General features: G+C 60.0%; 2 protein-coding genes across 6 annotated transcripts in view; both read right to left on the reverse strand.

The window, feature by feature from the left end:
• Positions 1-1,168: 1,168 nt before the first annotated feature.
• SPIB (Spi-B transcription factor) lies at positions 1,169-8,416 on the reverse strand. Of its 3 annotated transcripts, XM_042970407.1 has the most exons (6): positions 8,386-8,416; positions 7,398-7,425; positions 5,695-5,767; positions 5,202-5,416; positions 4,677-4,827; positions 1,170-3,488 (listed from the first exon to the last, which is right to left on the reverse strand). In XM_042970407.1, exons 1-6 carry the CDS (start codon positions 8,406-8,408, stop codon positions 3,190-3,192), a joined length of 789 nt encoding a protein of 262 aa, XP_042826341.1. In that variant the 5' UTR covers positions 8,409-8,416; the 3' UTR covers positions 1,170-3,189. The 3 variants fall into 3 exon arrangements, with proteins under 3 accessions (XP_042826342.1, XP_042826341.1, XP_042826340.1); XM_042970406.1 differs by lacking the exon at positions 8,386-8,416 and having other exon boundaries at positions 7,398-7,451; XM_042970408.1 differs by lacking the exons at positions 5,202-5,416; positions 7,398-7,425; positions 8,386-8,416 and having other exon boundaries at positions 1,169-3,488; positions 5,695-5,760.
• An 892-nt stretch (positions 8,417-9,308) lies between these two features.
• Positions 9,309-15,672, reverse strand: part of POLD1 (DNA polymerase delta 1, catalytic subunit) — a 29,240-nt gene continuing 22,876 nt past the window's right edge. For 2 of the 3 annotated variants that reach the window (XM_042970331.1, XM_042970330.1), the window contains 10 exons: positions 13,800-13,895; positions 13,554-13,691; positions 12,496-12,671; positions 12,054-12,206; positions 11,815-11,917; positions 10,917-11,049; positions 10,718-10,831; positions 10,310-10,362; positions 10,132-10,229; positions 9,309-9,496 (listed from right to left, as the gene is read on the reverse strand). In XM_042970331.1, the coding sequence (XP_042826265.1) occupies positions 9,391-9,496; positions 10,132-10,229; positions 10,310-10,362; positions 10,718-10,831; positions 10,917-11,049; positions 11,815-11,917; positions 12,054-12,206; positions 12,496-12,671; positions 13,554-13,691; positions 13,800-13,895 (1,170 nt within the window). In that variant the 3' untranslated portion in view covers positions 9,309-9,390. The remainder of the gene's footprint in view (positions 9,497-10,131; positions 10,230-10,309; positions 10,363-10,717; positions 10,832-10,916; positions 11,050-11,814; positions 11,918-12,053; positions 12,207-12,495; positions 12,672-13,553; positions 13,692-13,799; positions 13,896-15,672) is intronic. The other variant, XM_042970332.1, reaches the window with a different exon arrangement.

Consider the following 15,672-nt stretch of genomic DNA (forward strand, 5'->3'; position numbering starts at 1 on the left):
ATTCTTAGTATCTGCAAGTCAGGCGTTTTCGGGAAACCGGAGCTGGGAGGGAGGGTCCGGTTTCCCAGCGTAGGCAGGACGGCTGCGCGGGGTGGGGGGAGGTCTCCGTGCCCGCAGGGAGGGCACTGAGGCTTGGGGACTCTGGAGTCCCGCCTCTGGGCGAGAGCACATCCGAAGGCCTGGGGCCGCGGCCACCTGGGACCCCGGACTGTCCGCTGCCCCTCCTGGGACCGCGCCCGGCCGGCTGCGGTTCCCGGAGCGGGCGCGGCGGGCACCGGACGCGGGGGAGGGGGCGAGTGCCCCCGGCGGGGTGGGTGGGGAGACCGGGAAGGCCCTGGAGGGCTGCCCGGACGTTGGCGCCCTTCCCGGCAGGGGGACCTGTGGCTTTCAGAATGGGGGTGGTGTGGCTGGACGCCGGATGGGGGGAGGTGAAGGAGGCAAGGAGGAGAGGATTGGGGGAGGCGAGGGTCTTTGAGGGGCAGGAGGTGTTATGGAGAGGAAGGAGAGGTGTGAGAGGGAGAAGGGTGTGGGGGTTGGAGTTAAGACGGAGGACGGGAGGGGAAGTAACTCTGGGTGAGAGAGCAGGTTCGAGGGAAGACGAGTCGCTCCCGATTTTCTTCCTGTCCATCTCTCCCCTCCCCCCTTTTCCAAAAGCCCCGGCATGCCGGAAACTGCCCCGCCTCCAGGGAGCGCCAAGCCAACCGGAGACAGCCTCCATGTGACGTCACGCGTTCCCAGGCAGACTACCACACCGCTCTGCGGGCCCAGCTAGGTGGTGTAGAGCCGGGAGCCACAGGGGGGTCGCTGTCCCCAGGAGTCTCCAGCCCTGCCCTGCCTGCCGCAGGGCTGTAGCCAGTGAGAGGTGGGCAGAGACACAGAGAAGGAGGACATAAACTCAGACGGGACATAAACTCAGACGGGGAGACAGAGACCTCGATGGAAAGGGACGCAGGGAGAACTCCACTCGTCAAAAAGAGAGGGAGACAGGGGCGCCTGGATGGTTCAGTCGGAAGAACATGCGACTCTTGATTTGGAGATTGTTAGTTCGAGCCCCACGTTAGGGGTACAGATTACTTACAAATAAATAAATAAATATATATATATATAAAAGAAAAAAGAAAGAGTGAGAGGGAGACAAAAATTGAACCGAACCACCAGCGCCTGCGTCTCAAGCCCTTTATCGCGGCCTTCAAAGCTCAGCCTGGTCCGGCTCCCACTGCCTTTTCCATCTCTTCTCATCTTCCACCTCGCTGCCACAGGGCTCTGAAGGTCAGCAGGCCTAGGCGGACAGACAGCATTGCTGTCCTTAACAAAGGGTCCTAGGAGGTCTGTCTACCTTGATTTTTTTAATTTTATTTTATTCCACATTTTGGGGGTGGTAGATAATAGTCTTTGCAAAAGGTACCTCATTTGCAGGAGGAGGCCCTGGGGACATTCTGTCCCTAGCACTCCCCTCCCACCCTGCCCCCGTTCCAGGAGTGGGGGGTGCTGTCCTTTCGAGGGCAGGTCCCAGCCTGGGCCCTGCTACCAGCAGCTGTGTGCCCCATAGGGACCTCTTCCCTCTCTGGGTCCTTGAAGCTCCTTTGTCCTCCTCCTCCTCCTGGATGTCAATGAATGAATGGGCGGTGGGGTGGATTTCCAGAAGATGTATCAAAGGCTCAGCATGACTGCATGCTTCCTTCTTCTCTCCCCTTTCACACAAGGGACAAACTGAGGCCCAGAAGCAGCAAGTCTTTCACCCTAGATTTCCCCCAGCCGCGAAGCCTCCAGGACCTGGGACTCTGACGTCCTAGCCCACGGTCTGTGGCACCCCCGGAGGGTTCCAATCAGAGCTCCCACAGTGCACCCAAGCTTCACACCTCCTTGGGTTCACACCAGGGGTCGAAATGCAAATGGTTGGGGGCCAACAGGTGACTGAGAAAAGCCACTGGGGTATGACAGCCGGGGGCGGCAGGGACTGGGGCCAACTGGGGAGCAGAAGCCCCATTAGGAGTGGCTGCCACCCTCCTCCAGCCTCTCTGCACCGCAAAGCAGCCCGCTGTTGCCTGTTGCCGCGTTGTGCAAAGTTTTAGTGAAGGATCAGGCAAAATCTCCCTCACAGTGAACTACAGAAACCACCACCAGAGATCTGATCTGCCCCGAAGGGAGCCGGAAGGGTGGGGGTGGGGTACCAACTTGTGACCTCTGGTTAGAGATGACATGGGGAGGGCTGCCAAGATCACCCAGAAATCAGTTGAGTGGCCAGAATGCTCCCTAGCCTGGTCCTCCAGAGGGCATCCCAGGAAGGGAAGGGTCCCTATGAGAACTCAGGTCTGCTGGTGGGGTCCCCAAAGGGGCATAGCAGATGGAGAATCCCAGGGAGGCCCCCAGATGTGATTGCAGGATCCCAGATAGATAAGGGTATCCCAGAGGCGGCCTGGACAAGACAAGGTCCACTGAGGTCCCCTCTAAGCCTGACCAGGATGTTTTTAGACGTGACCAAAGGATCCCAGAGGCACCCTCGATGTGATTAGAGAATTCCAGACACAAGGAAGTGACAGTACGGCGGTTCCAGAGAATTAGGAGATTGCAAGATGACAAAGGTCATCATTTTAGGGGGACTGGTGGGACAAGAGAGTCGCAGAAGGGCATAGAGATCTGAGACTTGATGAAGGGTTTCCGCAAGGCCCCCAGACCTAAGTAGGAGATCTCAGATCTGACAAGAGGGACTCAGGCATGAGAAAGGGATCCCAGAGAGACCCTCGACAAGGCACCCCCCTCCCTGTGTGACCATCCGTGGGCTCTCCCTTCCCAGATGAGATTAAGGGATCTCAGACACACAAGGGAGCTCAGAGGGGTCCCAGGCTTGGTTGGAGGATCTCAGACACCACAAGGGGATCCCAGAGAAGCTCTCGGGAATCTGGAATGACTGTCCTGCCCCTCCCCTCCACACGGACACACAGTATGGTCCTCTATGTGTCGCATAACCCAGACATGAGGATCCTGGGGATCCTGGACATGACAAGGAAATCCCAGAGGGGCCCCAGACACGATGGGGGAGGGGTGGTGTCCCAGAGGGGCCCTGGGCAGGGCTTAGGGATTATAGCGGCCCCCCTCCCCCCAGTGTGGGGAATCCACAGGTGCCGTGACCTAGGGTGCGGGGACGCCAACGTGACACAGGCGTGGAGCCCCTGACAGCCCCCACTGGGCTCAGGCCCGGCGGGCGGCCGGCAGCAGCGCACTGTCAAACTGGTAGGTGAGCTTGCGCTTGACCTTGCGGATCTCGCCGGTCTTGGCGTAGTTGCGTAGGGCGCGCGCCAGCTTCTGGTAGGTCATGCGCTTGCGGTTGCCCTTCTGCTGGCCCCAGCGGCGCGCCAGGAGCTCCTTGTGCTTGGAGGAGAACTGGAAGACCCCGGCGCCCGGCTCCACCCACCACACGCAGTGGCGCATGTCTCCGCGCGTCAGGAGCCCCAGCAGGAACTGGTACAGGCGGAGCTTCTTGCGGGCCCCTGTTGGGGGGGGGGGGGGGAGCCGGGGGGTTGGGGGGGTGCGTTAGGGGAGGTATCCCTTGGGCCCCGCCCCCACACCCACCCCAGTTCAACCCGAGCCCCAACAAGCCTCAGTCTCCAGGCCAGGAGAACTGGGGCGACGGAGGTGGCTGGCGTCTGCCTGCCTCCAGTGCGGCGTCCCCGCCCACCGCAGGCAACCTGCTCTCCTCCCTGAAGCTGTTACCCCTGAAGCTGTTGCTTTGTTCTGTCCCTCCTATAGATGAATCTGTGAAATGGGCTGACAGCGCTCCGCAAAGGGTTATATAAACAGGGAGCTGACTGGTGGCGAAGAGATCCGGAGTGGGTTTGAATTCACCTAGCCGTTTCTGGGCCCCTGAGGGACTGGGATCCTGGAAGAGACCAGGGGGTCTGACTCTGGGGCTCCTACAAGCAGCAAGGGCTCCACAAGCTGGAGACGGGGGTGGTTCATAGCAGGGCACCGGGTACAAGAACCCCAGGTCTGGTCTGCTATTTCCCGGCAGTGACCTTGAGGTGGTGACTTAACCTCTCTCTGAGCTGGAGCCTCCTCAGCTATAAATGAACCGTTCGTGTGTGTGTGTGTGTGTGTGTGTGTGTGTGTGTGTGTGTGTGTGTTTTACTTTTACAAACCTTTGTGAAGCACTTAGTGCTGTGAGCTCGTTTAATCACTGTAACACCAGGAGTTGGGGCCGCTGCTGCTGCTGCCCATTTTACAGAAGGGAAACTGAGACCCAGATAGGGAAAGTAACTAAGATCCTAATTTCTCAGGAGTTGAGCATAATGCACGTCAGGCGCCTGGGTGGAAGCAGGGGCCGAATAGCCGGGTGTTGATATGATTATTTCTGTTGCTATTGTGTCAATCATAAGGGTGAAGTCTTACTGACTGCTCACTCTGTGCCAAGAGCTGCTCTCACTCACCTGGGTTATCCCACTTAATCTCCCCGACCCCCAGGAAGAAACACTCCCTGCCATCCCCATTGTAGATAGGAAACCGAGGCAAAGAGAGGTAGAGTCATTTGCCCAGGGCCACACAGACAGCCAAGGGTGGACCCGGAACGGCCCTCAATGCTGGAGGACGTAGTAAGCGCTTGGGAAGCCAAGCCATGGTGCCTTTAGCTCCCTCCCCCATCTGTGTCCGGAGCCCCCCCAGCCCCACTTGCTCCTACATACCTGCCTCAGATCCCCTCCCCTCGGGGCCAGCCATGAGGGCCTCGTCCGACTCGCTGTCTGAAACCTCCAGGGTGGGACTGTCCAGCAGGAGATCCTCCTCCTCTGACAGCACAGGGCTGGGGTAGGGGGCATATGCCGGGGGGCCCACGGTCTGCAAAAGGTCAGGGTCACCTGCAGTCCAGGGACCCCCTTCCCTCCCTCCCTCTGCTGTCTTCCTTCAGCTTCCTCCTCGTGGGTCCCCACTGTGTCCCCCACTCCCCGCACACTCTCTTGACGGCCTGCACTCCGGCCTCGGTTCAGATCTCCAAGGCATGGCCAAGGGATGCCCGGGCCGCCTCCACGAAAGTGTGCCCATCACTGAGAATGGCACTCTACGCCGCCCCTCGGTCAGAGCCCGTGCCTCTGTTGTCTGGAGTGATAATGGCACTTAACCTCAGAGGCTTGTTAGAGGTCTTCACATACTGCTTGGCACCTGCTAAGCCTCAATCAAATGATGGCGATGTTAATTGTGTCCCTGCCCCTCACCTGGCTGGTGAATTCCTCCGTGGGGTACGCTGGGAAGCTGGGCCCTGGGGCCTCTAGGCTGGGGGCCGGGTCGAGGCTCCCCATGGGGCTGTAGGTCGAGGGTCCGTAACAGAGCTGGACTCCCTGGGGGTGGCCGAAGTTGGCCACAGCTGGGTTGAAGGCTTCATACGAGGCAGCTGGGACAGCTGGACTGAGGTCCCAGCCCCACAGGGAGTCTGAGGGAGGGCACTGAGTCAGAAGCCAAGTCTGGCCTCAGCCCCTCCCACTCGAAGCCCCCTGCACAGAGGGGCCATTGTGGGCCATGCAAATCTCGGACCCCAGAATTTGCATGAGCAAGAGGCTGGGTGAGAAAAGGAAGGGGAGGAGGCCTGGAGACCTGGGCTAACCTTGTCCTGCTGAACTAGGTGACATCCTCCCCTGGGACTCAGCTCCCCCATCTGTGAAATGGGCCCAAGGTCCAGGTCAGGGGGTTGACTAGGCCAGGGCCACTCACCAGAAGCCCCCTCTGAGTCAGGGTAGCTGGGGTGCTTGCAGCTGTCCAGGTCGTAGAAGACGCCATCTGGGTACTGATGGGGTCGGGGGGAAGAAGAGGGGTCATCCCAGCCTTCGGGGAGCCCCCAACCCCCATTCTGGGCCAGCGGGAAGATTCTGACAGGGAGGGGGGAGAAGAAGGAAGAGGCTGGGAGAAGGAGAGAAAGAGACACACAGAAAGAAGAACACAAGAGACACAGAGACCAGGCACCAGAGACAGGGGCAAAGAGAGACATGCAGAGATGCCGGAAGAGGGAACAGAAGCGCACAGCAGGAACACACAGAATGACACAAACACAACACACAGAAGGAAAGATACAGGCAGAGACCCACAGAAACACAGAGACGCGGGGTCTCAGAGAGGCACACAACTGTCAGCACCCTCTAAAGACTGTGGGCTCCCAGGAACCCCAACACCTGGGGCAAGTGTGGAAGAATTCCCCCAGGCTTGCCTGTCCCAGGGCTGGAAGTGTTTTTTTTACAGAGGCAAAGAAAGTCTGACGCTTCTTTAATCCACCTCCATATCACTCTGATCCATCCCAAGAATCATGTGTTGCTTTAGCAACAAGAGTAAAGACCAAAGCTGGACACGCGCCATCCCAAGGTAGCAGCAGTCTCACGCCTAGGTATTCCCCCCAGGGGACTGAAAACGTATGTCCACCCAATAGCCTTGTTCAAGAACAATCAGAGCAGCTTTTCAAATAGCTCCCAGTGAGAAACAGCCCAAGCGCCACGGACAGGAGAATGGATGAACACAGGTGTGTGTGTGTGTGTGTGTGTGTGTGTGTGTGTGTGTGTGTGTGTGGCGGGGGAGAGGGCGCCCAGCAGAGTACTATACAGCAAGGAAAAAGAGCCAGTGTTGGGGCACCCGGCTGGCTAAGTCAATAGACCATTAGAGCATGTGACACTTGCTCTAGGGTCATGAGTTCAAGCCCCACGTTGGGGGTAGAGTTTACTTAAAACAACAACAAAAACAATGCCTGACATACACTGAAATGTTGATGAAGGAAGCCAGACCCCAAAAGGGACATCCTACATGATGTATTTCATATACAATTTGAAAACAGACAAAACTAATCAACTAATCTGTGTTGAAAAATATCCAGGGGCGGGGGTTGTTGGTTGGGAATCTTCCAGAAGGACGGAAATGTTCTATATCTTGCTCTGGTTAGCTGTTACACAGGTGTGTGCATGATGTAAAACCTCATTGGGCTGTACCCAAGATTTGTCACTTTACCAGCTTGTGTGTTATACCTCGATTTTTGTTTAAAAAAAAAAAAAAGGCAAAAACTGGGGTGCCTGGGTGGCTCAGTTGGTTAAGTGTCCAACTCTTGATTTTAGCTCAGGTGCTGATCTCACGGTTCGTGAGCCTGCTTGGGATTCTCCCCCCCTCCCCCTGCCTCAAAATAAATACATAACAGGGTCACAGAGACCACCATCCCTTGTCATGCCAAGGGCCTGAGAGCTGGAAAGAGACACCAGGAAAACTTCTGTGGAACATATATGGGGCAGGGAGGGGGCAGGTGAGGTGGAGATATGGAGATATGGAGGGAGAGTCAGAAAGACAGAGTGACAGGAAGGAATGGAAGGGGAAACTGAGGCAGGGAGGTCAAGGTGGGCCATCTGGGTCCCCCACCCTCCCTGATCCCCAGGGCCCCAACTCACCAGACAGCTGAAGTGTGGCCCGTCCTGCCTGGAGGGGAAGACACACAGGGGCATGTCAGGGGTGCCTTCGGCCACCTGAATCTCCCAAGTGGTTGGGAGCCCGTGCGGGGGGGGGGGGGGGGGGGGAGGGGGAGGCTGCAGCTGTGACCACCACAGCTCTTCTGCTGTGTGTCCTTGTGTGAGACCAGCCCCACCACACTCAAGCGGGGCAGGAAGTGGGGGGTGGGGGGGGGGAAGGCAAATGTCCCCCCTCCCCTGGGATTTGCATAGACAGAGGCTGGTTGGGGGCAGGGAAAGTGAAGGAGAGAAAGTCCCTGGAGAGCCGCTGTGGGCGTCACTGCCCAGGTGGGGGCAGGGAGGGGGCCTCCATCAGGGAGTCGGTGAAATGGGTCCACCTTGGACCAGAGGAGAGCCGGAGAGCCTCTGGGAAGAGATGGGAAGGAGATGGGAGAGGCGGGAAGGGAGGAAGGTGTGGAGAGAGACATTCATGGATGCAGGAAGTGGTTATGAGCCCCAGGGATAGACAGATGGGGTTGGGGGACAGACGGGGGAGACTGTAGAAAAGAAGACAGACAGACAGACAGGAAGACCTGGAAAGAGACCGAGACAAAGACACGGAGACAGAGACAGAGAGGGAGCAAGAGGCAAATAGAGCCCCAGGGGAAAAAAAAGACGGCGAGAGGCAGAGCGGGCAACAGTGAGCAAGCCAGGGGTACAGCGAGGCCTGGTGGGGGCCGGGGGTGCGACCTGGGGAGCCACCTGGGAGAGGCCGTCGGTGGGAGGGGAGACGGGCGAGCATTCCGAGGAAAGATTTCCGAGGTCCGAGAGAGACAGGGATAGGATGGAGGGAGGAAGCGGGGCTAGGAGAGAACAAGAGATCTAGGAGGGGCAAGAGGCAGTGTGGACCCCCTCCCTCCCACCCACCTGCCCCCTGGGGCAGAGTCCCAAGTGCAGGGGGACTCCTTCCTTTAGGGCCCCCCACACTTACTGTGCAGCCTCCAGGGCGAGCATGGTGGAGCCGGCTGGGTTTGCCGCCTGCCGCAGCCACCACCCCTATTTATACCTTGGCCCAGCCCCTTGGGGGGGGCAGGGGTGCCGGCCAGGCCCGCACGGAGCACAGCCCTCCTCGAAAATCCCCTCGGGGAGGGCCAGGGGAGGGGGCTGGATTGCACAACCCCTTGGTCACGTGGTAGAGAGGGCAGGCCCAGGGGCCATCTGGATTTGGGGATCCCCACAGTTGGGGTGGGAATGGGGGGCTGAGCCCAAGGGTGGATGGGAGAGGAGCTGGATTTGGGGGGATCCTAAGAAAGTAGAGAAGCCAAGCGTTCCTGAGGTCAGTAAAAGGGGGGGGCAGCTCTGAACCCAGGAACTGGCCGGGGAGGGGGGGGGTGCATATGCCACTGAGCGACAGGCTCGGGCACTGATGGGGTCTGAAGGCGAGGTGGGGTTGCCCGGACTCTGAGGAGTGGATGTGAACCGTGGGGAGAGAGGGTTCTGAGGAAAATCCAGGCCCAGAGCCTGCGACGACCCTGAGGTGGAAAGATCGTGGGTGTGTGACATGGTGGGGGGGGTCCCCTGGGTCGTGCCGGGCAGTGGGAGCTTCCGTTCCAGGGGCTGCCCCAGGCCTGGTGGAAACAGGTCAGCACCTGGAGGGCGGGGCGGTCCAGGCAGAGGATGTGTGGTTAGATGTTCACTCAGGCCCTTGAGGGAGGGTCCCAGGGGGAGACTGAGGCAGGACTGGCTTTTGTGGGGCTGGCAGCAGTGCCGGGAGCCCAGGCGTTCTTGGAGGGAAGGGGAGGAGTCAGTGGGGGGCCTCCTGGGGGTCAGGGGCTCCGGCTGAGTGGAAAGGACCCCCCCGGGGCCAGGGTTCATGACAGCGGACCTTGTGCACCGGAGACCACAAAACACCAGGAAACAAGAGGCCTGAACTTTATTAACTTTGCACCAATCCGGCCCCCCAAGGCCCTGGTGGGAAGCCTGCCGAGGTCAGAGGTCACCAAGCCTCAGGGCCAGGAGGGCCAAAGCGTCTCAGAAGCTGCTCCTGGTCCTCCAGGTCCTTGCGCACCTTCTTGCGCATGTAGAAGATGGGGCAGTCCCGGCTGTGGGCGGGGTCGGGGTCAGGGTCAGGATCAGGGCGTCTGCCCGGCCCAGCAATGGGGTGGGGGCTGTTCCCAGGACTTTGACCCCCCCCACCCGCTGCCCACCCAACCCTCCCGCCAGGGGCAGGCTGTTTGCTCAGCGGGCATGGGGGGAGCCCTAACAGCGGGAGCCCGCAGGGGCGCTGGGCCACCAGCCGTATATCACCTGTCACCTGGCGTGGGAACCCGCCCCGCCCACCTGTTCCCTGGGGAAAGCCTGGCCCGCCCTGGGGGAGGGGGCCAGGACTGGCGTGTGTGTGTGTGTGTGTGTGTGTGTGTGTGTGTGTGTGTGTGCGCGCGCGCGCGCGCGCTCACGCGTGTGTGTACGAGAGTAGTAGAGAGAACTATGGCCGTTTCCTGGGCAGATACCAGGTGCCCAGCCCTGCCCCCTGAGCAGCAACCCCCCGCCCGACTAAGGCTGGGATGAGCACGGGCCTGTTTTGCAGGCCAGGACACTGAGGGTCAGCCACGGTGGTGGCGGCAGAGGGGGTGAAGGGCGCCTCCCGGGACCCTGGGGTCAGGTCCACAGGCCTTGGGAGCTGGGAGGGGCCCGGGCAGGACAGAGCGGGGGTGGCGGGCCCGCCAGACCTCTGTACCTGGTGCAGATGACATCCTCATGCAGGCTGCCCTGACAGCGCTGGCACTGTGTCCACAGGCGTGAGAAGCGCTCCTCCAGGGCATTCAGGTGCGACACCTGGGGATGAGAGCACCGCAGGGTGGCCCTGGCCCAGCGGACCCCTCTTCCCTTCCCCCTGTCCGCACGCAAACCCTCACCTCCTTCTGATACAGCTCCGACTCCCGAGGCTGGCAGAACTTGCACACGGCCCCTGGGGGAGGGGGTGGGTCAGCACAGGGGAGCTGGGGCAGAGCCAGGGCCCCCGGGCTGCCCTATCCCTGCCCCTTCCCCACCCGCTGCCCATCCCGGCTTCTGAAAGTCCCCGGAGACAAGAGAACAAGGGAGCAAGTGTGCGGGGGGGAAAACTCCCCGGGGAACTCCCGGGGCGGGGGGCCCGGGACCCTCGAGGGGGTGCCTGTAGATGGGAGCCCCCACCCAGGGGCCCAGGCCTATCCGGGGTGGCACCGCCAGCCTGGACGGCAGGTGCCAGGGACCTGGGCAAGGGCAGAGCTGGGTGGAGCGTGGGGGCTTGGGGCTGGGGTCTGGGCGGGGGGGCCAGAGCTCACCCTGGTGACCGAGGACAGTGCGGCAGCCGATGCAGCAGCTGTGGCGTTTGGCAAAGGCCAGAAGGCCGCCCACCTTGCCCGTGAGCACCGTCTTGCAGCGCGTGTGGTCACCCCCTGCAGGTGAGGGCAGGCAGTGGGCCCCGGTGCCCTCTGTGACCCCCGGCGCCCTCCTCCCTCCCCGGGCATGCCCCCTCGGTACTCAGCAGCACAGCCTCGGCGCGGCCCTCGCCCAGGATGGGCTCGAAGATGCGCAGGAGGGGCTTGGCGAGCTGCTGTTCCAGGTAGTACTGCGTGTCGATGGGCAGGCTGTGCTCCAGCACAAAGAGGGGGTCCTGCAAGCAGAGCGGCCAGGCGGGGTCACACCCGGGGGCCAGGGGCTGTGCTCAACAGCAGGCAGCGTGGTGACGGGCACCGGGAGCCACTGGGCTGGTGGGTTCCCCGGTTGTGGGCGTGGGCAGTGGTGTGGGGGAGTCCCTGGGGGCGGTCACCCTCCGGGGTGCCGCATCGAGGTGGGACACGGGTCTGGGATGGCACCGGAGATTGTGAAGGGTCCTCTGGCCATGAGCTGTGGTGCATGCTGGGGTCCACAGGTGGGGGGCCTCAGGACCCCAAGCAAGGGTCAGAGTTCACAGCTTAGGGGGTGTGCCAAGGTGGACGGCAGCTGGAAGTGAAAGCTAGAAGCCAAGATAGGAGGAGGCAGGACAGGAACTGGGGACTGAGGAAGGGGTTGTGGGGATCAGAGGTCACTGGACATTGGGGTAGGAGGGGGAAGGACAGGAATCCAAGAGAATTATGGGCTGGAGAGCAAGGACCAAGTAGACACGCAAAGAGAGAGATGGAGAGATGTGATGTGCGTGGTGAGGCTGGGTCTTCCGCAGGGGGAGCGAGGGAGGGGTCAGACTATGGGGGGGGCCCTCCAGAGGGCACGGGAGGCCTGGGAGAAAGGCATCAGGGAGCCAACTCCCAGGGGTGTGCTGGGGGCGGTTCTCAGGACCCTGTGGGGCCCACAGAGGGAAACACCCTCCCCGCAGGGCTTGGAAAGCAGAAGTGAGAGCAGAGGGGAGCTGGGCGGAGCGGGCAGCCCAGGTGGGCCTGACCTCGGACTTCATGTAGGCAGCCACGCCCTTGGCAGCGCCGATGATCACGTAGGGGACACGGTCGCCCAAGCTGGGCGCGCTCCCGGGGTCCCGCTTCCTCATCCTGCGGGGAGACCGGGGCGGCGGGGCGGGTGAGGGCAGGTGGGATGGCGGGGGCGGACAGGGCTGTAGGAAGTGGTGCCCAGCTGGCAGGAGGGGGCTATTTCTGGACAGCCCTGCACCCCTCCCACTGGGCGGACCTCTCGGCCAGTTCCACGTGGGCCTGCTTGCCGGCGTAGTCAGAGGCCGCGCGGGTCAGCTCCTTGGTGATGACGAGCTGGGAGATGTCAACGCGGTTACACAGCAGGTCTGAGATGACGTCCTGTGCGTGGGCCACGGCACCCGCGGGGTCTCTGCAGGGCCGGGATGGGGAGGTCACCAGTGGCTGCTGAGGGCCAGAGTGTGCTCTCGCGGATGAGGCCCAAGGCGGGGAGGGACCCAGCCAGGCCACAGGCTGCAAAGTGGCAGAGGCGGGGCCTAGACCCACAGCTGTCCAACCCCACATTCTTTCCACCGTTCCACCACGGAGGACGAGCTGGGCCCGACACCTGTGTCCCCAGGGGAGGAGGGGGCTGGGGGCTCCTGGGTCTGAGGGAGAGGGGCTGGGGCACGGCCTGGGGCTGAGGGGAGGTTCCCACCCACCGGTCGATGAGCAGGCGGCGCAGGGAGGCGGTGACAAGGTTGGCCACGAGGGGGCAGTTGTCCCGACGCACAGCCTCCAGACCCTTGCAGTCCATGCGGTCGTGAGCGTCCGGCCGGGAGGAGAAAAGCAGGCCAGCATACCGCTTCTTGCTGATGAGCAGGTAGGGAAAGTAGACCTAGGGAGGGACCCGTGGCTGAGACCCTCAAGACCTCCTGACTCCTGAGACTTCCCTCAGAAACCGGGACACACAGGGCTGGTCCATGTGATACAGGATTGGGGCCCTGGGACAGATGGATCCCAAGATCTCAAGACCCCCGTGCCTGAGCCTGGGCACACCTCAGCATCCCAGGGATCTCAAATCTGAAAACTAGAGAGAGCCCCTAAAACAAGACCCAGTCATGAGGTGAAGCCTGGAGGGCCCCAAATCTGGATCTGGGACAGACCTGAGGCAGACAGGGGTACAAGGCAGCACCTCCCTCCACCCCAAGGAGCTGAGACTAAGGCCCAGGAGGGAGCCCTGAGGCAGGGAGGCCCAAACTGGGGAGGCTCTAAATTTGAGAGCAGGTGTACCCAAGACCTGATCTCCAAGTTTGAACCCTGGAGTCCCCAGACCCCAAGCCTGATTTCCTGCTGGGAGCCAAGCAGCACCGGCCAATGGTGCCCTGTTGCAGGATTCACCCCGGTCAGGGTTCCCACCACCCAAGGCAGCCCCCACACCCAAAACCAGAGGCGCTCCAAGACTGACCAGTTTCCAAAAAAACAGACACTGTCCTGCATCGCAAAGCCCAAGGCTTTAAGTTTCCAAACTCAGAAGAATCCAGGCCCCCAAATACCCCCAAACCGGGACCTACAGAATGTGAAGCATGGGATACTCAGAGTACCCAGATCAGGGCACCCCCAAAATGGAGAGCCCCCCAGGGCCACTGGGGGCTCCAGATGCTGACATCTCCAGATGTGAGGGGAACCGCACGCGAATGCGGGCACTGAGAATCAGAGACCCTCTGAAACTTGCGAGACCCATATGGCCACTCCAGCCCTGAGGGGGGCTCCCACTTACCTTTTCAAACTCGAGCCGGATAGGCGGGGGGAAGTGGCCTGACACCCAGTCCGCAGCCTCCCGCCCCAGGGCCATTGCCTCGGCCACAGAAGAGACACCAAATCGGCACATGACCGAGTCAGTGTCACCATACACCACCTGGGGAGGGACGTATATGACTGGGAGGCATGGAGAGATGGGGGCCAAGCCCCTGCAACTCCCCTGACCCAGCCCCATCTCTGGGCAGTGGGAGGGGCGGCCTCTGACCTTGGCATTGGTGTCATAGCCATTCTCCACCGTGTACTTGGACTCCACCAATTGCTTTGTTTTCTCAATCATCTGGCGCCCAAAGCCAGTAACGCTCTGTCAGGGAGAGAACCACGCAGTGAGGACCCAGGAGTCCTGGGCTCAGGGTGCCACTTCTGCTACTTCCTGGGGGCGTGGGCTTGGGTGAGTCACTCTGCCCCTCTGGGCCTTGATGCCCAAATCCACAAAACGCGGCTACTAAGCTCCTTTTCAACCATCTGTTGGAAGGAACTGGGTCGCTAGCCCAGAGCTCTAGGCACAGAGGAGGAAGGTCTGTAAAAGATGAGTGTTAGAAAGGCTGAAGCCGGAAGAGGCCATCAGCACGCTGTTTGTTTCCTGCCACGGAGGTGCTGTGACATGTGGTAACATTGCAGGCAGTTCTCCATGGTGCAGGAGCACTGACGTTCCCGGCCCCCACCCCGAAAGCCAGCAGTGCAACCCCCAAATCCTTGGGCAACCAGAAATGAGCCTACATACTGTCAAATGCCCCCTCAGAGTAGGGGGATGTGCCAGGCTCATGGAGAAACTTTCCGACAATCTTACTTTACAAATAAGGGAACCGAAGGGGAGCCTTCAACTGAAGGTTGAGCTTCAGACTGTGGTGCAGATCATCATCTCATAGATCATGAGCCCCATATCAAGCTCTGTGCTGATAGCTCAGAGCCTGGAGTCTGCTTTGGATTCTGTGTCTCCCTCTCTCTCTCTCAAAAATAAATCAACATTAAAAAATGCCCGGGGCGGGGCGCCTGGGTGGCTCAGTCGGTTAAGCTTCTGACTTCAGCTCAGGTCATGATCTCGCGGTCCGTGAGTTCGAGTCCCGCGTCGGACTCTGTGCTGACAGCTCAGAGCCTGGAGCCTGCTTCAGATTCTGTGTCTCCCTTTCTCTCTGCCCTCCCCTGCTCATGCTCTGTCTCTCTCTGTCTCAGAAATAAATAAAAACATTAAAAAATTTTAGAAAAAAATAAAAAATGCCCGGGGCACACACCAAGGAGAGATGGGTGTGACTCTTCTGCTTTTGTTTGTTTGGATCCAGTAAGAAGATCTCTGTCTTTTAACTGGAGCATTTAGGTGACTTACATTTAGTATAATTACTGAACATATCTGGGCTTAAATGTTCACCACTTTACTATATGCTTTCTGCTTGTTTCACCTGTTCTATGTTCCTTTTTCTTTCCTTCATCCTTTTCTGGAATGATTCAGTATTTTGTTTGTTTGTTTGATCTCCCTGCCCTATAAGCCTGAGAGACAGCAATAAGGAAAAAGGCAAAGAAACACAGGGAAGGATGAAGAGGGAAAAGACAGAGGGACATGACCAGGAAGCGGTGGCCCTGATGAGGAAGCCCCAAGGGAAGCAAAGCCAAGTCCTCCTGGCCTGGCCTCTGCTTCGGGGCTGGAGTCTGACAGCCAAACACCCACCTCTCTCTACCAGGGAGCCTGGGGGAGGCCCACAAAGACTTATGAAAGGCCAATGAGAGCAATATGGGCGGGATGCACTATAGGAGGAAACTTGCCCAGAAAGAGCCCTGGATCTTGGCTGGCTCCTGGGAGGGAACCTGAAGCCCTTGGAACGTCCTGCCTAAAAGAGTGTCTTTGTTCACCTAGGACCTTGGACTGTGCTGACAGTGTGACTCATGGTGAGGCCTTGGGCCACACGCTAGCAGCCTGACCTCTCTGCAGGAGCTGGAGACTGAGTAACGAAGGTCGGTCACACAGATGCTCCATGCCTACGTGACCAGCCCCCAGTAAAAACCCAGGACACTGAGGCTCAGTGAGCTTCCCTAGTTGGCAACACTCCATGCGTGTTGTCACACATCAACGCCGGGAGAAATAAACA

This window comes from Panthera tigris, chromosome E2, assembly GCF_018350195.1.
Source record: "Panthera tigris isolate Pti1 chromosome E2, P.tigris_Pti1_mat1.1, whole genome shotgun sequence".
NCBI classification, from domain to species: domain Eukaryota; kingdom Metazoa; phylum Chordata; class Mammalia; order Carnivora; family Felidae; genus Panthera; species Panthera tigris.

Excerpts from the sequence above, each read along its gene's own strand:
- SPIB (XM_042970406.1), bottom strand. The coding sequence starts at position 7,451 with ATGCCCCTGTGTGTCTTCCCCTCCAGGCAGGACGGGCCACACTTCAGC. Across the intron at positions 5,768-7,397 it reads GGCCACACTTCAGCTGTCTG|TACCCAGATGGCGTCTTCTA; the intron begins GTGAGTTGGGGC and ends CGACCCCATCAG. Across the intron at positions 4,828-5,201 it reads CGGAGGAATTCACCAGCCAG|ACCGTGGGCCCCCCGGCATA; the intron begins GTGAGGGGCAGG and ends GACCTTTTGCAG.